General features: G+C 36.0%; 1 protein-coding gene across 4 annotated transcripts in view; it reads right to left on the reverse strand.

The window, feature by feature from the left end:
• Positions 1-23,309, reverse strand: part of Vti1a (vesicle transport through interaction with t-SNAREs 1A) — a 312,552-nt gene that overhangs the window by 233,864 nt on the left and 55,379 nt on the right. For all 4 annotated transcript variants that reach the window (XM_048338260.1, XM_048338262.1, XM_048338263.1 and 1 more), the window contains exons 4-5: positions 13,469-13,546; positions 2,392-2,476 (exon numbers count right to left, since the gene is read on the reverse strand). In XM_048338260.1, the coding sequence (XP_048194217.1) occupies positions 2,392-2,476; positions 13,469-13,546 (163 nt within the window). The remainder of the gene's footprint in view (positions 1-2,391; positions 2,477-13,468; positions 13,547-23,309) is intronic.

Below are 23,309 nucleotides of genomic sequence, written 5' to 3' on the forward strand. Positions count from 1 at the left end.
CCCTTTTGAGAGATGGAAATACAGCTCAGTGGTAGGGGCGCTTGTCTAGTATGAATGAGGGTCCGGGTCAATCCTCAGGACTAATAGAAAAAAGAAAACAAGCCGTTTTCTTTTTGAAAGATGCTTTAAGATGCTGTTCTTCTGCTACTAAAACAAAATGGTATCACAATTTGCATACAATAAAAACACAAAACTACAGATCACCTGAGCATCACTATGGTAAGTGCTACTAGGGATCTGACAAATATAGGAACAACCTGGTACCCACCACAACTGTTTCCACATTGCTTCAGTAAGAAGAAAGAGCAGGGGAAAATACTCTGTCTTTACATTTCTCACTCCCCTTTTAAAGTCATTGAAGGAAATGACAGCGTGATTTCTCCTGTATAGGTGAACAGAGGCAGTGTCTTAACCTCCAAGAGGTCTAGTCTTATTCCTCCTCTAAGACTTTCTAGGCTTCATATGACAAATAAATTTCTATTTTATAAACTTTAGAGTCAACCTACCATTATATCCTATATCCCACTGTACTCACATACCAAAAAGAATAACTAACAAATCCCATCCAGTCTTATAACCAATGTCAATGCGTGGTTTTCTGACATATGTGAACATCTCTGAAGACTTCCTTTGGCTTTGGGAGAGAACCATATAAATAGCATAGGGAAAGAGAGTTGTGCCCATCAACCAAGCCATGCTTTGAGATCAGCAAGAATATTCTACCCACAAGCTCAAACTGGTCCCATGTGGAAAAAAGCGTATCAGTGAATGTTTTATGAGGGAAAGTCTTCTTAATGATTCCAGTGTTCAGCAGAGACAGGGCTGAATTACTCAAGGATTACCATAGTACATTTTTTTTCTATTCCTTTACACAAATTTCACTTGCACCATAAACATTTTCTATGTGGTAATAATTGTATATCATGAAATGACAACACATTCGTAATACGCCTATGTTTGCATTTTATGTTATAAAACACTTTTACACATGCCATCCTTTTCTAATAGTATTCTGAGAAGGGCAATATTACTTTCATTTTATTGAAAAAGAAACTGAGTCTCAGAGAGATTCTATGATTTGCCCAGGGTTACACAAACAAGAACTAAAACCTGAGCCTGGTCTTTTAACTTTCTGTTCAAGGTTCGTTCCATTTTTGTTCACTTTCTTCCATAGAGTCTCCATTGCAGGTAAGCCACCAAATCACAAGAACCTATCAAACTTGGCTTTCATTCCAGTCAGGGCAGAAAGCTAATCTATGAACAACTTCAGGGAGAATAGACCATAGTATGAAAACTGTGGAGATTTGTGTTCTACTTCCATTTTCTCACCAATCCTATGACAAAGTCATCTGCATTCTTTCTTTTTAGTTCCCTGGAATTCATCAGATAAACCAACCAATTTAGGATAGCTAGGAACTTAGGGCAAGAAGAACACTGGCCTTTCATAAGAGAAATTATTTGGAATCACGTTCATTATTTCTATACTTTTAAAAATCAACATTTCACAGTACCAATTTTTTTAAAAATTGAAGAAAACTTTGTTGATCACCTATTTTTGTGGTTTATATCCTGGGCAAGAGCTATTCCAAGTATATAGAACAGATCATTTACATCTATACAAAACAAAAGGCATAGCTAAAGAATAATAAACTGATAACTACTAAGATGCTAATGGATATTTGTTTACTGTGTAAAAATAATATTGCATTAAATAACTATAACTGAAAAGCTTATGTAGCTTAAATAGACTCCTCTAAGAAAAATTGGGATTATGTTTTCTGAAATTAATGACCACTGTCAATTCAACCCAAAAATTTCAACAGTGTCAACTAGTGCTACAATAAGATTATTATAAACATTAGCATTAATGTTTACTATAAATATTTTCATATTTGATTGTAGGTTCTTTTTTAAGTACAGAATTATTAGCAACCATTTCCAACAGCAGGAAAAATAAGCAAAGTAACACAGGCTTCATATATTTGTCCCCAGCTCAGGCCATTTTTGTTGATTAAAATGTTAATTTTTACATATGTGAATAAAATGTAAAGGAGCCAACAACTGGAGCCTGCTTAGCGTGCTAGCCATCATTGCGGGTGGGTAAACTGACAACATGTAACTGCATATTAAGACAAATGTAGAATTTAGACAAAGTATTCCATCTCTTTTCAGATGTATACTTTTAAACCTCAGGAACTGTTTTCAGTAGATGTCATGCCTTTTAACTTGAAAAAAGATAAGCGCAAATAAGCTCCCAATTGTCTCCCCAATATGTAAACCACATCTCGAGCTGCTGTCTCTGCTACTCCTTTGAAGTTTCCCTGAAATGTCATGTGTTGTGAAGACTGCTGTGCATAAGCAAGACAATTTGCTCACTCCTAGAATTCTTACCGGTTTCCACTGCTATTTGGTACCCAGCCTCTAGTCTCCGAGATGACCTTTCCAGCCTCTCTGTGTTATCGAGCAGATGTGCCCTCTGAAAAAGAAAAAGAGGGGGGAAAAAATCACACAGCCGTCTACAATGTTCTTTTTATTTTTGTCTTAAAAAAATAATGCCTTTGTATGCCCTAACATTTGTGTGTGTATGGAGGGGGGTGGCCATCTACTATAGTTAATTTTTAGCATATCTTTCATTACTGAACTATGACAATGTACAGACTTTCAATGAATTTTGGATTGGTTGTTGTTTTAAAAGGAGACTCATGGTGTAAGTAGTTACAATGAATGCTTCTCCAAAACACGGAGGAATAGTACACAGACCACAGCCAAGTGCATCTTTTTGGTCTCCGCAGAGATGAAATTCTGGCACAGATCTATGATCCTTATTTGCTTTCTTCTTCTTTTTTATAAAATGCAATCATTTCAAAAACCCACTTGTTCCTTTGATTCCTGAAGACAGTAATTTCTAAGCAGAAATTTTCCTTTTGAGAGAATGCTCTTCTATTTTGGATGTGCAATAAGTTGCCAAATAGAACAACATATGCCACTGAAACAGACTGATAAACAGTTCTAATTTTTAAGATGACTCAGGGCACCCACTAAGAAACAAGAGACACATTTCTTCACTTACAAAGATGTACAAAACTGTTGATTCATTCCAAAATATACAACACAAGGTTAAAGGTGAACTTAGGATACCATGTTTTAGACTGTGAACTAAGATTACAATAATTATAAACATTCCTTCTATATAATATTTTAAGGGGAAAATAGAAGGTTTCTCCCCAATTCAGTTTCAAAAATTTCTTTCCTACATTAAGACTTTTCATATGTTTAACCATATATCTGTTTAGGTTGTCAAAATAAATTTAGAAGCTAAACATGTCTGTGAACGAGAACACATGCATGTGGCATATAGATAGGTCTCAATGCTTAGAAATGTATGAATATATGTGTCTGTACAATTATATGTGTGTTGGTATAGACAGGTATTTGTATAGACTAACATCTCCCTTCCTCAAATCAATTTGGTGTCTGGTCAAAAGAAAGAAAAGAAAAATGCAACCACAACCCCTACAACTTTGTGTTATGTTGTTGACAGATGTCACTTAAAATCGAAGAAATGCTTTCTAATAATAATAAAAAAAAAGGAGGTGCCACACACATTATCTGAGTGGCTATGGAGTGAAATGATCCACGTTGCTCTAATGAGCCCCCATGGATCTTGGAGATGCAAGCTGTATTGACATGCACACTTAAGCTAATACACCTAGACCAGTGCCTCGAAGCTCTAGCAGCCAGGGATGCTGACAGAATATCTCGCTTCCATCTTCAAAGAAAGGAAGTGATTAGTATGTTATCATTACCATTCAAAACGTGATTTCCTTATTCCCTCCCGGCATAGGTGACACATCTGAGATGCGGCCAGACGTTAGAGGCAGCTAAAGCCACATCAAAGCTTTCCTTGAAAAAAAAAATTTTTTTTGGGGGGGGAGCGATGGGGGAAAAGAATCATTAAAACAATGCATTTAGAATAGAGAGACAGGACCTAATGTGAAGGTCAGGAAGCTACAATAGCAGTCTATAATAATTAATAGAGTTGTCTAATATTCAGTAGAGAAATTAAGAGAAATATTGCCCCTCTCATTCTGCAAAAAATAAATAAAAAGGAAGAAGTGCTTCTTCTATCATGGAAAACCAAAACTACTGAGAGTTACAACGAGCAAATGAAGAGCAAAGGAGCTTTCTTTGAATGGCACTGCTGGTCATTTTTAAGTAAAATTAAGTACTACTAAGCTTGTTAAAAATGGCTTTCAATTTCCTAATTCTCCATATATGTAGGTTCTAGAAGTAAGTCGTGCTTTTCATACCTTTGAATATTGTTTTCTACCTAAACAAAGGACTTAAACTCAAAATTGGCAAGTCTCTAAAAAGGGTATCAATCAGATCTAAGAAAGCAGGACAAAAATATGAATTTTCATCCAGACTAAAAGAATAGAATTTTTGCTTTCTTTTCATATTGGATAAAATCTCAAATTAAAAGAAAACACTTAGCTAAAATAGACTTTTTAAAAAGCTAGATCAATATTGGAAATGGCCATGCTAGTTATATATTATATAAAATAGAAACTAAAGCTATGTTAATACATAGTGTGGGAAAGCATTTCAATGCAGGACAATTTGGGGAAATCCTACGGCTTTTGCAGTGTAGAATTTTTTCTAGGAAATGTTTTTAATGCAGATTCCTAAATAAGAAGTAACTGATTCTTCCAGGGGTTTCGACTGTCTGAGAGCAAATGTGCCACAGAGGAACATCAGTTTACCAGCTGCTTTTCAGCAGGATTTCACTTTGTATTTCGGAACCTCTTCACTTAAGTCTAACTAAAATCAAGTTCTTGTAGCAGCTGTGCTATTTACATTGTTCCCTTAGTGGTGCATTGCCCTGGTCGCTGTCAATGAAAGGAAATGCGCTACCACAGCAGCTGATGCTTTCAACTTGCCCCCACACTCCATCCCAAACTCATTCTCTCACCCCTCTTCGCAGCCCTTTTCAAAGCAGGTAAGTGAAGCTGTGCAGAAGCTTCAGACGGAGCTCAACTAGTGTGAGGAGCAGTGCGAAGTGGGGAGCTGGAGAGGCAGGATTCAAATAGCTCGGCACAGCCAACACCAGATCAGCTCCCTCTGAACCACAAGCCTGCCTCCAAGCATGCCTGGAGAAGAGCATCAAGAGGAAGAGAAGCCGGCATACCATCTCCAAACCCAACAAAACACCGGATTTTGAAACACATGGGTGCTTGTCTTCTTAGCATATGTGCAAGTAAGAAATCTCGAGTAACATTCACTGTATGGTTACTATGAAAATCCTGATTCAGAGACAATCATTTCTAAGCAAGCCGTATGCCAATTCAGTGTCACCCTGTAATCTAGCCTATAAATGTCTATGCCACATCTATATCAAAGAATAGACAGAATTATATTCCACAGTGTACCATTCTATTAGTTTGTTTTTCTAATTATAACCCCATACAGGACACTGCTTCGGAAACATAAACTCTAGCACCATAATAAATGAAACTGTTGCATTGCTACAGACACATACAAAAATTAAGCCATCATATAATAATATATTCAAAAAGACATGCAGCCATGTTTTGGGCCTTTTGAATTAAGATATCTAATTCCATATCATTTAACTTAACAAAAATCTTACAAAAATGCTGTTTATAAAACAGCTCAAGATTTTGTTCATTGTCTTCATTACTTAGATTCAGTGACAGGAGCTTTGTGTAGTTCCTTTATAGGAAGAGTTTAAACTCTACTATTAGTTCTATCACCCTTTGTAAGTTCTGATTCTTCACCCAAATGTAAGCATATTAGAATATTAAAAATAGGTATTCTATCTTATAGGAAAATATGCTGATATATCTCTCACACACCCAAAGAATACTTTTTTTATGTCAAGATGACAACTGTTTTACTTTAGTTTATATGCTTTTATGTAGAAAAGAAGAAAACACAAAAAGATTAGAATAAGGATGTTTGTGTATTTTATTTATATTTATATGACATTTTTTCTTTTACTAAGAAAAGATATCACGAATGCACCTTAAATAAGAAGGGTGGCAGCAAATCACTATTTCTAAGCCTCTAAATTAACATTTGCATCATCCAGAGAATGATGACATACCAATTAAAAATAACTCCAAGAAAATGAATCTCAAACTAATTCACAGTATTCTGATTATTATAAGCAATTTTAAATAGCACTATTGTCATTTATGTCCTAATAGGAAAATAACAAAACACATTACTAAATAACAAAAAAATATAATTACTTTATCACTGAGAAAAAAGTATCAAAGCTTATTTATGTGGCCTAACTAAAAAAAAGAAAATCCAAGAGTACAAACAAACAGTATCATTCTACATCCTTCAGTGACATGGGGATAAAATCATTAACATGCTGTAAATATTTACTAGGCCACAAAAACATCCGGAACTGTATCATGAAACTGACCAGTAAACTCAGAAAATGGAGAATCCACTGCGGTGCTGTCTTACCAATGATGTGAGCTTTGGCTATTCTGAGGGACCTGCATACACAGACAAGCAGGAAATACATGTGTGTTTCCACTAAAGAATTATACATTCATGGTGTTTATGTGCAACATATGAATGTGGGGGAGGGAAAAGAGGCAGAGAACAGTGTTCAGTAAAGTAAATCAGGATCTCACCAAAAAATATTTAATCACACTAACTTCTTTGAGAAACCTATGTAAACTAAGTAAATTTAAAGTTAAAGCCTATAGCAAAACTCAGTGTAATTTAAAGATATTCTTTCATCATTCTTCCCTTTTTTTTTTTGTCTTTAAAATACAACTTTACCACAGTGTCAATAAAGAACACAGATCCCTGTGATATACATGATTACAATAAAGGTCTTCGGGGTATGAGAGTATGTGTGTGTGCTTTGTTTATTTTATATATACATATACATATATATGATAGGTTTTAGGGGTGTGTATGTGTGTGTTTTGTTTTATATATATTATGGTCAGTGGAGATGCTTTCTGAGCCAAAGGTCAATCATTTTGCTAGGTGTAGATTTCCCTAGCAAAATGAAGTCAAAGATCCACTGAACATTTAGAAAGTCAATTTTATAAGGAAAGACAGAATTAAAAAGCATAAAGGAAGCTAGAAAATACTCACCTCTTCACGTAATTTTATCAACTGCAACATGAATGCACAAAAAAAAGATAAAAAGGAAAGAAATGGCAGGAAAGAAAGATCAGTTGTGTGACAGTATACAGAATTAACATTGACAATTTATCTGTTTACATGTTTAGCATTTAAAAATCACAGACAAACACATTAAAAGAACCTAAACATAGACTACATGCAGAGTTTTTTGAACGAATAAAGATCACTTTCTCACACTGTCACATTAAACAAAGAGAATAGTGTGAAATTCTCTTTTAAAGTACATCTAAGACACCATCATGAAATAAAGGGGAACGACTTCATAGAAGTCTATATTATAAAGAAGAAAACAAGTTTACTGCTCGTCTCTTCTAAAAACGTACCACTGAAGAGATTTTGTATACACAAATTTTCAGGTTGTTGCTCTATTCAGAACCTTGACAACTGATATCAGATCGTGCCAGCAAATGAAAATGATTAGTAGTTCATGTGTTGGTTCCAGTACGTATTTAAAGCAACAAACCAGTATGTAAGTTAACATTATACTACTCTAGAAATGAGCCTACATTTAGAGGTAGCATTATTTTAAATCAGAAAAAAATATATATTACAGCTAATTCCCAGATTTTGGTTTTGCTTAAAGACTACATGGGGCATGTTTCTATTTATACTTTTTGATTCTTCATTTTTCTTTTATCTTGTAAATTGGGCTATCTCAAAGCAATGAACTCTGTTCCTTCATTTGTACTGTGGGCTGTTTTCACTAAAGTCAAATTAAAAAAATCTTTACTGTAACATTTTAATTCTCCCATATAGAAAATGTTTCTATTTGCCTTAAATATAATAGACATAACAAGCTGCTTAACTATTTAGAAACTGGAAAAATGACACCACCATAAATCTGCCTCATTCTTTGTATGTGTGTTTGACATTACTTTAAGCCACAAATATTGTGTAGTTAAGATGACTCCCACAGTTTCTGCAACGAACAGAAATTGAAACCTATGTTGTAACAGACTATAAACCACATTCTTGGTCTGAAGTTTGCATTCTCAGCAATTCAGCTCTACAACTGATAATTTTTAAACATCTCAATATCAGCAACATCTGTTATAACACTTGACATGTGCAGGCCAATAAATGAAACTATTGCTTTGGGAGAAATGTGCTATGAATTGCTCGCTCTAAGTCTCTCTAACAGTGTTATGTTGACTACAGCACTGAATTTTCAGTGCTTAATACTGCTTCTGTCTCAAATTCCAGGCAAGCAATATATATATATATATATGCATATATATATATTTCAGCTTGTTTTGTTATTATATTTGCTACATGGAAAGTCATTCAAGGGCAGACGAATGAGATTTTTCCAAATTGTTCTGAAACCTGCATGAAAAGGGAATAGTTTATTGTGTGATATCTCAATTTAGATCTAATAAAAATGAAACTTTGACTATTCTGTTTTGAAAATATGCAAGAAGTTATTTGTGGAGGTGCTCAATCACACAGCAAGCTTGGCGTGTGTACAGCATCTCACCACCATTTCCCCATGAAAAGTTATAAATTCCTCCCTAGAAGAAGCAAACTATTAAACTATGATACCTGTCCTATCACAGATTGGAATCTTTCTCTTGGCTACTCGAACATCATGGGAGAAAAAGGCAAACACAAGTTCTCAGAAAGAGCAGATTTGGGAATTGATCGGAACAGCTCTCCTTTCATTCTGGGGCATCATTCTTCAGTGGATGCTATGATATACTTAGAGGGCCAAAGTTTAAAACGACTCCTCCTCAATGGAGACCATTTGGGGCATGCCACCCTGCCATCCTCAATGAGTGTTTAAAAATGCTACCCATTTGTTTCTTCAATAGGTCCCACACAAAAAGCGTTCTATCTTGTTTGTGCTGCATGGCTGCCTTCACGTCTACACCGGATTTGTAGCTAAGCTAGGTAATGGGAGGGTTTTCTAATCTTTATCTTCTTTTTTTTTTTTTTTTTCACTTAGGCTGAGAAAATGATATAAACTAGACAAAAGAGGGTGTATTTTTGAAAATTAACAATGCTTAGACTGGACTGTCAGGATGGTAGTTCAGTGAGTGACCAGTTCCACCACAGGAAAGTGTGTACCATCATAAGAATAATAAATACTTGGGGGTGGGGGAAACAAAGGCAGGCGCACACACACACACACACACACACACACACACACACACACACTCAGTCCCACGCAGAATTTGATACAAGAAGTAATCAGCTCCTTTGTGGGCTGGGGGAAAAACAAATCTGGTTTACGCTGGTTTGAGCCAGTGGAATCTCTGGTGGCTAAGCCTTCTGCTGTGACTAAAACCAAAAGGCCCCTGCGCGTCCTGGGAGGGCCGCGCGTGCCCGTGTGTGTGTGCACGCGCGCGCACGCCCAAGAGGGGGGGGGAACGTCACGTGGCCCCCACCGCTACCCACGGGGCCATTCCACTTATTTATTTATTTATGTATTATTTATTTATTTAACACTGATAACGCGGCTGCCGCCTCTGTCCGCGCACAGATAACGAATAAACGCTGAACTCCATTAAACGCCCTTTACGCATTATCGTGGGTCGAACACCCCATTTTCTGAACTTCGGATGGCAGCCTATTTATTTTGCTATAAACCCCCAGCACGTCACCCGCGGATGGGTGCCGGGTAATGATCTGCTCTGCCGGGGCCGTATGAAATGATACCGACCTCCTTCAGATCTTGGGGAATTAAATTGACCGGCTTCGCCTCCCCCTCCACTCCTCGCCCCCCCACCCCAGCCCCGCACCCCCGGTCTGGGGCTGGAGTTTGACACACTTTATGCACAGCAAGCCCAAATCAGAACTTAAGAGAACCGCGCATTAAAAGAAAGAAAGAAAGAAATTAAGCAATTATGATCTGCTAAATATTGCCTTGCTACAGAAACTTCCCCACATTGGGAACTGTCCTTCCCTTTACATAGATAGTCTCCTGTTTGGGATTTACTCCCTCACTGATCAATACAGTTTTTGCATAGGGTAACTGTGAGCCTTCCAGGGTTCAAAAGACGGGCTTGGAATATTTTATTTGTCCCATTATCCAACTCCAGTATAAAAGGCTCTGCGGTTTTCTTCTGTGAGTTGGGTTTGGTTTTTTTTTTTTTTTTTTTTTTTGAGGGGGGGGTCCTTTCTTGAGAATGGTTCTCATAAAAAGACATCAAGTTAAGAACGTCTAAGGTTTCCACTCTAAATACTCAACCCTCAAGGAAGCGACATGTTGCCGTACTGAGTGGCAAGTATGATATTTTAAAACAATAGAAAGATGAGGCCTAGGACAACAGTCCTTAGAAAGCTGAGGACACAACACAAAAGTAGAGAATTCTCTTTTTTTTTTTTTAACTGAAGATGTTGTATTTGAGTGAATGAAAAGGATATGAATCAGAAACAGATTTATTCAAAGCAATTAGCTGGGAATGTAATTAGACGTGTTTTCTATGAGGGACACTCAAGATGTATTTGAAAAAAATTTCCACCCATAGAAAAAAATGTGTAGACACTTAAGATCAAATTAATGTAATTTACAGTTAGTTGGATGATTATAAACTGTACCTATTAACAGCCTGGTTTTAGATGCCTAAAAAACTGCATCATAAATTCTGGAATGAGAAATGCCTATTAACATTCATATTTGATTCATGAAGCTGCTACAGGAATTGTACACTCCATTCAAAATAACTTGTCAGTACTGTATTTTACTCATTTGCAATCACTGCAAGAATTTATTTTATTATTTTCATTTTTAAAATCTCCCTCTGTATTTTTAAGTGGCAGATATATCCTAATTTCAACTAAACAAATACTGCTAACTTTTCTTATCTTGTTTATCTTCAAGTTAGACAAGTAAACTGAATGTTTATCATAAACATTATATAAACAAAAAGTTTGAAAATCAGCCTATCTACAACTAATTTGAAAACAAACTATTACTGGGCAGCAAATACTTGGGGGAGCTTAGCTCCTGAGCTATAGAAATATTAAGAACCAATTTTAATTTTTTTTAATTTTAAAGAAGCTTCTATTTTGATTGCTTGCTTAGTCTGAATAAATACTAATACAGATAAAGGTTATTTTCAAGTGACCATACCTGGTTAAGCCTATGTTTGTCACCTTTAAGCATACATATAAATGAAAAGCCTCAAAATAAATGTTAATGATTTCAGAAATTTTGCTACATTTGGTAATAAAATATCCAAAAATTTAAGCATAGTCTCTTTCAACTTTCACACTCTATCCAGATTTTAAGCTGAAAAGTTCACATAAGTGATAATCTAACAATTACATATTCTCATGACTATATTCATCATACTCTATTTATTGAAGTGAAAGCTCCTTATAAACTAAACTTCAGGTTTTACAAGCCCTTTCAAAATTTGCAAGTTTGATTTATACAAGCTCACAAAAAAATCTCTGCACAATTACTTTAAAAAGACAGAAAAATAATTTGAAAAATCCAGAAAATATGAACTCAAATCTATTTTCATGGAATATTTTTCTTTAGACATAAAAACCTTACTTATATGTATGCAAGACAAATATTTTAGGCACTTAAAATGTCCATGAAGAGATATGAATGTGGTTTAATTTTTTTTTTTTTTAAAAAGGATTCCTGTCAGAGCTACAGCATCCATTAAAATAAAGGACTCTGAGTTAGAAACAGCTCCTTCCTCTCTATTGCCTCTACATTAGGCAGTGGTTTCAAATGAGGGAAAGATCTATGGGTTTTTAATTTTTTTTAAAAAGGTTTGACATGGCAACTACACACACACTATTTTTAAAAAAAATAAAGATAATGCTTTTTTGCAGTAGATAGGAAAGAAAATTATGATTCATTCATTCAATAGGCAAGAGCAATCCAAACCTCACTTTAAAAAAGGGAGAAAATATTTTTCTCTCATCCTCACATTATTTAATCTATTATGAGTAAAACCCTTCATCACATCAGCCTTTTATGTTTGATGTGCTATTTTTTTTTCTTTAGCTATTCTCACATTTCAATAAGGGAAGCTGAAATCCCAAGTCAAATCTGAACAATGTTTACATGTCTGAACTCAAGCTGATAACATCCAAATAGTGGAGGAACTGTGAGCACTTCACCCAAAGAATATCATCAGATCAGTAATCCTTCTCCCATCTTATGGGTGGTGTTTTAGTCACACAGAAACATTTCTGTTTACAATATTAATATTACAATAGGCAGTAAAACATCACTGGTATACATAGTAGATGGTAATTTAGTAACAGCATTTAAATCTATTTGAAACAGTAAATACAATTATGCAAAATTTATAATGTATCCAATAGGTTATATTTAAGTATCTTATTAAAATTTTGTTTTCAGCAGTGAATGTTTGTTTCATTTCCTTGTGTCAGAGTAGAGTCCTTTTCTGTACTTGCTAATGTAACCTTAATAAACACAGTCAACTCTTGCTTAAGAAGTTCCCTGTCCTCAATCAGTCTCCAGGGTTGTTTGAGACAATTTTTAATTCATCTCCACACGAAGGCTCCTGAAATACTTTTTTAAAGAGTCATGTACATAATCCATCTGAATTTATGAAGTCTGCAGTATTAATTCAAAGGAAGAAGTAGGACATTAATTAGACTCATGACATTACTGTGTGACCCAATGAGAACCGACTGTCAAGTGGTAAGGGCCTTTTAAGAAGACATTGTATCATTTTTGCCTGTGTAGAACTTAAACTGCAAAAAGGACACACTATTATTACTATTACTATTATTACTATTACTTGATGGAAGCAATTCCTCTGTCTGGATATCCAAGCTCTGCACTGGTGCTTACAATTTGCATTTTGGTGAATGTATTTTTAAGAAGCTACACAATAGGAGACTGAGCTGTGCTATTCAATTTTGAAAGCTTACTTTCGTTTGTTTTGCTGCAAGTGTTGATTTAATTATACTGCATTATTATCAAAGCTGTATTATGTACTTTTTTATTCCCTTTACATGTGTTTGAGGTGAGGACCTTGGCTTTGTCTGCAAACAGTGTGTTTCAAGTTATTCCTTAAGTACTAAATAATAAAGAAATGAGAAGAAAAGATTTTTTTAAAAGATAGCAGACAGTGATCACAAGGTAAAGGGTTAAATGTAAGATCTCCAAGAAACATTTTGAAGTTGATTAAGACTCCAGCTTTGCATTAAACAGTATCGCTTCCACATGAGTTGCTGCTAATACCGTGAAGGAGCAGCTTGAGAGCCCAGTGTGCCTGTGACCTCCTTCACCCTCCAGCCACCCACCGGGCCTTCCTGATTAGCATTCTACCTGGTTCTCTGAGGAATTCCCATCATCCCCCAGGAGCTCATTCCGTACTTCGTCACTGTAGGCGATCCGTGACCTTTTCTATAAAACAAAACAAAAAGGGAAAGGAGGAGATGAACATTAGAAAGTAAAGGCTTCGAAGCATTACCCATATCAAGGCTGATCATCTCAAACCTCGAGAGCCCCCTAATGGAAACCTAGTGGTGAAAATTTGCAAACCAAGTTGTCTATAAAGTTCCTGAACTTGAGAAGTTCAGTGTAAATTACAAGTTTTTAAACATGTCAATAATATGAGAAAACCCTGTGTTATCTAAACTTCCTACAAATATTTACAAATGGATTAGACCGTGTATATTATTCCATACATCATCATTCAAATAAGATCACTAAGTTAAAAGAAATACAGCTAACTGGCTCTATATCTATAAAACTCACAGATTGTAATTAGAACAGGAACGCATGGGGTGGGAGGCTTTGAGATCATAGCAGGAAATAGACTTTACAATTAGGGCTTTAGAAATTATACCTTCAACTCTATTGAGGAATGCTTGGCCTAGCACATCTGTACTCATTTCATTATTACAATGTTACTGTCCAGAGCAAATTTAAAAGACAATCCTTTACCCAAACAATCACTTAAATGCCCATAACTTCTCTATAAAGAATGGGTATGTGAGTGGTATGTGTGTTGGTGTGTGTGTGTGTGTGTGTGTGTGTGTGTGAGTGCATGTATAAGCAAATTAAATTTTCCAACCCCATTATATAATAGCAAGTAGGCTATGAGTCAAACTTTCACAATCCCAGTAAATAAAGACAAAAGGGTGGTGAGTCAAAGCTTCACACACTGATATTTTGTTTTACAAGAAATCTATCCTTACCTATAAACTCAGAGGGACATGTCTGCAAGCAATTCATGAATTATCTAAACGTATACACATTTGAGAAAGGTAAAGGGCTCTGAACACTAGTGGTGAAACTAGAGACTGGTATTCAGCTCCAACTTCATTATTTCAGACCCAATTTAGATTTATAAGGTACTTTGGTGCCCTTTCAGCTTCTCAACTCAGTAAAAATGGTCAGTTAGAAAATGACAGGTGGGAAAGAATAATCTCTTTCTGATCTGGGGTCTACAGTATGGGTCTTAAAACTTCTTACCTCTTTAACTGTGATCTAACAAAAAGTATACATAATCCATGAGCAAAAGTCAACAATAAGATTTTAATTAGATTTTTAGATGAGTCAATGAGTAACTCTGCTTGAATTTAGAAGATCATAAAACCTTAAGCATAAAATGATACTGTATTAGAATTTAAAAGGAGTTTAAACAAGGACAACCAATAAACTTGAGACTATTTTAAAGAGGTGGTCTTTCTCAACTGAGGTTCTTTATCTGAACTACAAATCATAGAAAATTATATCTGCGACCATTTTCCCAGTCCTCCCAAGAATGACACATAAGAGAGAGTTTAGTTCATTTCACACAATTTAAGACTTAGCACTTAACGGCTCTTGCAGAACCCAGTTTTTTTTAAAGCCTAATAGAATAAAATAAATCAATCTCCATAAACATCACCTCCATTTTCTAGGAAAAAACTAACAGGTTTCATGGAATGCTCAAGGTAATTTTGCTTGAATTGAGATTAGAACATTGGACTTCTGAATCACAGCTAAGTGCTCCTTCTACTGTATTATAAAAATTCCTCCCTATAATTTCACCCTCTGGATAGACTCTGGGGAAAGGGGACAAGAAAAGGCAAAGTGTTTCAGTATAGACAGTGGCATCTCTTTCTTGCCAGAATCTCTAAAGCCATACTTTGTTTCCACTAATACGTACTTTAGCAACTTCAATAAGTCTAGAAGTAGGTAAATAAAATTACAGCAATTTGCAGGCCAAGAGAGCCTGGAGTAGCCAAGTCAATACCCCAAGGTCTGGGCAAGGCATCCCATCAGATCTCTTGAAATTCAGGAGTGATCCAGCCTATTCACTCTGAACACTTCATCACTGCAAACAGCATATGCTATGCTTGCTTTGCTCCTTCTATCTACTGAAGCTATCTATTTCTACTGATTTCATACAAAATTGTATTTATAAATGCTAAATTATAAGGACAGTCCACAGTCTGGGGTCTTAGTATAATATTTAACTCCCCCAAAGCTTTTTTTGCCCATTTGGAGATTCCCCACTATAGAAGTTTCAAACTATCCAAGCAGAAGTATTTTACAGCTTTAAAGGAAATGAGAACCTTTAAACAGGCTGTGGTATCAGAGATGCTTTTTAAATTATTTATCTCATCACTATGGGGGACTAAAACATTCCACAGTATGCAAGAATATCATATGGAGATTGTTTTTGTTTTTACCTTTTTTCACCAAAATACCAACAAATTGGCATAGATTGTTCAATTATATTATAATCTTATTTTGACTTCAAGTACTTCAAAAGAAGAAGAAAATTATAAGTGTAGATCCCTAAGTATCTAATCTTGTCTTAGTTAGAACGTAGTGTTTTTTTAAAACCAGCAATTAAAGAGTATATGTGCTCAGCAACAGAGGAGAACTAAAGATTTATCCACAGTCAAAGGGTGGTCCCTATAAATGTCATTCCTGAGCACAAGAATGGTAAAAACTGGTCATTTGGATGGCTGTTCTGGATGTTAATTAAGCAAATGATATGCTGAGTGTAACAAAGTGGTCTCTGACAAGCTAACTTAAGGAATGAAAAGACCAACTCATTTCAAATATCAGAAATAGTCCCCCATGAGCTCAACACAGAACTCTTTACACTGGAGTTTTCTTTTAATGAGACAAATCAAGACATTGTTTTATTAAGAATTATATTTAGATACCTAACTTTGGCATCATCTCATAATTTCTGGTCATCTGAAATTTTAAGTAAGCTGATGGCGTGTAATAAACCACAATTAAGACAGCAAGATATCATCACTAAACAAATTGAAAACAAAAAATGAAAAAAACTTTGATAAACAAACAATTTGTTTTATGAATAATTTTCCTCCAAACATCAAGAAATTATATTATCGGAATAGAATGTTTCAAACTCTCCTTTATAATCATTACTACTTACATGGTCTTTTAAATGAGGATTCAGTTAATGAAAGTGAAACCTCTACTGTATCTTTATAAACACAACTAAAAGATTTTACTTGATTATGAACAGTATCAAATCTGTACTTTAGCCAAATGCAGCCATGAGAATTTGAGCTGAAATGTCACACATTCGGCTACAGTTTGAAGGAACCCAATTCATAATGCATTTTATAAATAGTTAATGACTTCTATACATAAGCTAACCAGGCAAATCAAGAAATTGTCAACATTTTTAGTCTTAGTTGTCAGTTACCACTGCCTAGTGGTGCTTTATATGTGGCTGTGGAGAAGACAGAGGGCTCTATGCAGTTTGTAATCTTCTGCATTTTCTGGTCTACACTGAAAGGGTGGAAAAGCTTCAACTGACAAAATTACACACACACACACACACACACACACACACACAGTGTTAAATACAAGAGCATTCCTCAGTTTGAGTAGTGTGCTTATGCAAAGCGTATTCCTTCTAATGTATACATACTTCAATGAACTAGACACCGCTGGACAGAAAACTTCAAGTCAGGTATGAACAAAAATATGAAAAATTAACAATTGCTTGTTACCTCTAAGAAGCTAGAGACATGAAGTTTCAATAGTCACTCTAAAATGGTGACAAAAAGTGAGTCTGGTTATGAAAGCAAGATTTAAACTCGGAGACTTTCAATTTTTCACTTGGAATAGGAACAGGATGTTTGCACACTGATTGGCTGATTTTCTTAACGCCAAGTTCAAACACAACCAATTGTTCAGTTCTGTCTGGAAAGTTGTTGAAATTGTCTATCTACTTGACCTGAGCTGTAACATTTCCCAATTGAGAAAATGTGTTCATGGGCAGGCACTGCTAACTTAGCTTAAACTAATTAAAAATGGTGATCTCTGGTACTGCCTTCTATGAGACTCTATATGTCAAACACAGTGTACATAGCCAGAATGAGCAAAAACATAACAATGAAGTTGGTTTATTACTAAAGCGTATATGAGAATTTAATTTCCATGGCGTGCACATGGCAAAGCAATTGCTTAAATTGCCTCACCTGGGAATTTAATACAATGTTATCATCAGACCAGCCACATTGTAAATAGATTTATAATGCTTTCCATGTGCTGTTCTTTGTTGCATATAAATTAAGTAATGATCTGGTATTACAATAAAAAAATCAGCTAGTTCCCACACCTGGCAGACAGGATATTTCACTAAATTAATACCCATACAGCTACATCACAAGGCATGGGAGGGGAAACCATCTCTAAAGTGTTTCACTTGGATTTTACATGGCAAGTAAATACTCCATAGCATTGCACAATGTGACTACACTGAATGATCGGCTCAAGACAATCTATTTCTAACATCTGTATCACAGAATTAAGACTTTCTCCTTCCTATTCAATCTTGGCCTAATTTCCTTCATTCAGTACTTTAATTACCAATCAGCAATTCGCAACATTCACAAACACTAAGAAAGCCCTTTATTCTAATCTATGCACTGCAGACAGCCAAACAATTGATACAAAGTGCAGTGTGGCTTTGGGAAGTAATGAAAGAACAGATTGTCAGACTTCCTAATCAAATTGGTCTACAGAAGAAATAGTTAATAGATTTCTCCATAGTTCTAAAACAAATTAACCAGTCTGGCCAGACTTTTTCACTGCTCCTACCATGTTTTGTAGTTTCCACATATTTAATAATGCCCAAGGTGACCAGGTGATGCATGTATTAAACTGCTCTGCTTCCATAGCCAAAGAATTTAACTGCTCCTGTTATAATTAACACTTTGGGGTATCTACAGAATACCATGAAATTATATTTATTAGCTAGCTGTTTAATTTCTGGCATTCATTTCTGAAATTTATCTGGTTCTAATTAAATAATACCACAGCACTGCAATAGCCAGACAGCATTTTCAAAACAACGTATCTTTCAAGTACCACATACTGCATCTTTAACCTGGTTTCTATCACTCAATGGCTGGTTTCAACTTTTTAGCTACATGCTACCTCTGTGCCAGGACTCAAAAAGACACACAAATCCAGGACAAGAAACCTATGCTTTGGAGGAAAAGAATGCAAAGAAATTTATGAATTTTGGCTTATCACAGTGCTGTCTGCACTGTGTGATTTCTAACAAAAACAATAGAAAGTTAAAGCCTACCCTTCTATAGGCAAAGTAATTACACTATTAGGTAAATGTTTGATCCCTGAAAAGCAGTTAGACTAAAAGAATAAAAAAGCACAAGAAGAACAGAGATCACATTTCAGTATAGGATCTTGATCAAATAATCAATTTCTTCTTCTCAAAAATAATGTTAAATGTATTTTCTGGGACTGTTGCAAGGATTTAAATCTTATAAACAAATGAATACCTATCTTAGCACCTTGTCTATGATAACCATTCAGAGTAAGAACATCTGACTATTAGTTGATAAAATCGAAAAGGACGCATTAAAACTAGTACACACAACTGGTTAGTAATTCAATCACTGCATCCTTTTCAAAAATAAAACAACTTGCCAACATACACCAAAAGTGGCTTTAAAAAGGCCATGTCACTTAATAACCCAGTAACTTGTTAAAACTGTTCTGTTCCAATTCTTACTTTATGGTGTTGCAACTTCTGGATGATATCCAAAAGTAAACAGTTTACTGCATTATTTCTTTAATATTATCAGAGAAAGTAAGTAGGTTCCAATCTGTTTTGTGCAATCATTCAACTGAACATGGCTTGCTCTGCTCAAGGGGCTGTTTAGAGCTGAAGGTAAAGCTCATTCACTGGAAAGTACACATGTCGCCAGTACTGTAGCGTTAATGAAGGAAAAGTATACTTTCTATCTAGTATAAACTCACAGCCAACAGACCATACTCAAACCACCAGGAAGAATACACTACAGGCCTGATGCTAGACTATCACCACAGCTTGGAAAGCAGGTTACCATGAGAACATTCAGTAGATAACACTAGGGGAAGAGATTCAAATAAAAAAAACTTTCGTCTTTTCATCATAATCAGTCTAATTTATTACTTTCATTTGTACTTTCAAACACATTTGACATGTTTGAAACTGATATTTATCTTTTGGCTGTAAATAGTTGAGATAAATTATCCCATATTTCTTAATTACTTTTTACAACTGAACTATAATAGGACATGTGAATATTTATATTCATGTCATGAGGCAATACATGTGGGTATACTCAGATTGACTCACACAAACCCATATGCAATCCATATGGAAAAAGACCTCCATTTCTGCTGCTCAATGCTAGAACAGGCTTTTATTTAGACTAGGAACTCTGACCACATTGCTGCTACATCATTTAATGATTAGCAAAACAGACAGCCTAGAAATCAAGTGCACTTCCTCATTTCCCTTTCCAGCATTTCTAAACTGCAGCCTAAAATTTAAGTTTACCATTACTGTTTCAGAATGCAACCTGAGTTAGCTAGTACCTAGGCCCCATTAGCTTGAATATGCTTATAGTTTATAACTTTTGACACTGCTCTTGGAAACATTGTGGTTGTGTCTTAAATCATGCTAGCTTGTCAGTCAACAATTAAGTTACTTCATTCAGAAAATCAGCTCATGACAGAATGCCCAGATGTTGGCTGCATCTGGAATAGTAACAAGTGTGCAGTAGAGGAAATCTAATGCCTCAGAGTCTTTGTGGATGTAAAGTAACCTGAGTCAACAGACACTACTTGAGATAATCAAAATATTTATTATTTTTCTAATGATACAGAAATGTCCTACACATTCTAACTGGAAAATGATACTGTAGTAAATGAGTACTATGCAACAGATGCTTCATTTGAACTACTGAAGCAGAAAATATAAATTTATATAATTCACACCATTGTAATTGCAAAATATGAACTCACCTATCATTGGGAAAGAAAAGTAGTCATACAGAAATTATATAGTCATGATTTCATGTGATCTAGAAACCCAAGAACATGAGAATCCCAAGACCCCTCTATCACTGTCTCCCCAAGTAACAGGAGATGTTAAATAAGCCCAGCTGTAGGCTCAGAGTCTGGCTTAGAACTTTCCTACCCAAGGCCACAGAGCTTAGAAAGACCAGGCAGAACAAGGACAGACTGCTTCCCAACACTGCTGTTCTTCTTTACTTGACTGTATTGTTCACCTGGCTCTCTGAACTCATTATAGGCTACAAAGTCCACTTTGTTTCTGTTTGCTCTCATCCAAGAATAAATGACAGTAGTAACAGAAAATATTACTACTACTACATCCTCATATATTGTTGGTATTTGAAATATTGAGAACAATAGCTTTGAAATTTTAAGGATGACAAATGCTTAAGGTGTTTTATTTGATAAAATATAATGTCAATGTCTGAGCTCAGAGGGTGTCACAGCCACACCTATGGCCATTACTTAAATATATATCAAAATGAGTCTTCAAAGACTATGCCATAAAGTAGCATCCACCTGACTTCAAGCAGGGCCACATGAGTTAAGATTCATTCAGAACTTCCTGCTTATCTCTCAGGTCTGCTGACTGATTTCCCATATAGTTATTCTAAAAGTTGGGGCTGTAACTGCTCTCAAATAAGATTTCTTTTTACATTTAGAATTTCTATTAAAACTATGCTGTGTTATAATGAGCTTATAGGGTTCAAAATTCAGAGACGCATGATGTATCTTAATCATTATAGATGTAGCTAGTAAAGCTAGCTGTAGGCAACATAAGAAGACCATTTTAGCAAAAACTTTCTATGTCATATACTAGGATAAACCAAAACAAAATGCAATAAAGCTAGTGTAGATATTCTTATCTGACTCTAAACATGTGCTTCCTGGAAGAGTTTCCATTTTGGACCAAGGTAGTACAGACCTGTAATCTCAGCAATTTGGAAAGTGAAGACTGAGAGGATCAAGGATTGAGGCAAGCTTGGACAAAAAGTGAGTGAGGCCCTATCTGAATCAAGAATCTGATTATGTTTGCATATGCCTGTCATCTCAGCTATGCAGAAGGTAAAGGTAGGAAGATTGTGGTTTTAGGACAAAAACATGAGCCCTCTTTGGAAAACTAACTACAGTAAAAAAGGGCTGTAGTGGTGTGGAAGTCTAGCAAGCACAAGGCCCTGACTTCAAACTTCAATACTGCCAAAACAACAAAAAGATTCTCCTTTTATTTGGGGGGGTGTGTGAGGAGAGACCTGGGGCTTGGCCCGAGCACTGTCCCTGAGTTTCTTTTGTTCAAGGCTAGCATTCTACCACTTGAGCCACAGCGCCATTTCTGGCTTTTTCTGTTTATGTAGTACTGAGGAATCAGACCCAGGGTTTCATGCATGACAGGCAAGCAATCTACCACTAAGCCACATTCCCAGCCCCAAGATTCTCCATTTTGAACTGAACTGAAAAAGGATTCTGCCTACTTGGGTAGTTGTTGTTGTTTTGGTTGGTCATGGGCTTGAACTCAGTACCTACGCACTGCCGTCCAAGTTTTTGCACTCAACACTAGTGTTTTACCACTTTGAGCCACAGTATCACTTCCAGTTTTCTGGTGGTTAAGTGGAGATAAGTGTCTCATGGACTTTACTGCCTGGACTGGCTTTGAACTGCGATCCTCAAATCTCGGCCTCCTATGCAGCTAGGACTACAGGTGTGAATCACTGCTGCCTGGCAGTAGCTGGGTTTTTGCTTTAGCAATAGAACATGCATTCGTGTCTTCCATGTTTCCGTATTTGTTAGAACATGCGTTCGTGTCTTCCATGTTTCAGTATTTCTTACTTTGAGATTGTTGACACTTCCAGCTGGGTGCCAACAGCTCACATCTGTAATCCTAGCTACCCAAGAGGCTGAGATCTGAGGACTGAGGTTCGAAGTCTATGAGATTCTTATCTCCAATTAATCACTAAAAAGTCAGAAGTGGAGCTGTGGTTCAAGTCTTTTTTGCCTGGGCTGGCTTTGAACCACAATCCTCCAGGTCTTAGTCTCCTGAGTAGCTCAGATCACAGGTATGAGTGAATGGTGTACAGCTGGCCTTGACATTTTTGAGGAGCAGTGACCAGGGATTTTGTAATGCCTTTCAATTGGAATTTGTCTGACATTTTTCTCATGACCAGAATTAAGTTTGGGGGAGTCAGACCACAAGGTAAAGTGCCATTTCTATCACATCACATCAAGGGTACCTGTTAGCAGCACTGATCACTGTGGACAATGACTTTGATTACTTGGCCGAGTCACTGCACAGTTGCTCTTTTTCTATTTCCACACCAAACTCACTCTGTGGAGCGCCTGTTTAAAGGAGTGAGCAGGTAAAATCCTTCTCAATGAAGCCAAAATACCTACATCTATTATTTGGCATTCTCCTACATGAGAGATTTGCTTATTCAATCATTATTCCATAATGATTTCTCTTGGTATGGATTTATGGATCTATGCTTGTACTTTGAGTTATTATCAGATGCTACTTCATTCATTCGTTTCTTAAATCTTACCAACTATGGCTGCAGTGACCACTTTTCAGTCCTTTTCTTTGCCTGACTTCTTGGTATCATGAACCTCCCTTAGAATTCCCTATTCTCCTCTGTCACCCTCATTGTGACTTCTTTCTCAGTCTGCCCCTAAAAGTACTGGTACTCCTCTAGGTCTCTATCCTTAGCCTTCTTCTCAATCATGTGTACAACCTCATCCTTCTAACTACCATCAAGAAGCTGATAAAGATATTTCTGCAAATTCCACCCACAAATCCAATCCCTACTAGGCATCTTAGCCT

Source organism: Perognathus longimembris, chromosome 2 (assembly GCF_023159225.1).
Source record: "Perognathus longimembris pacificus isolate PPM17 chromosome 2, ASM2315922v1, whole genome shotgun sequence".
NCBI lineage: Eukaryota > Metazoa > Chordata > Mammalia > Rodentia > Heteromyidae > Perognathus > Perognathus longimembris.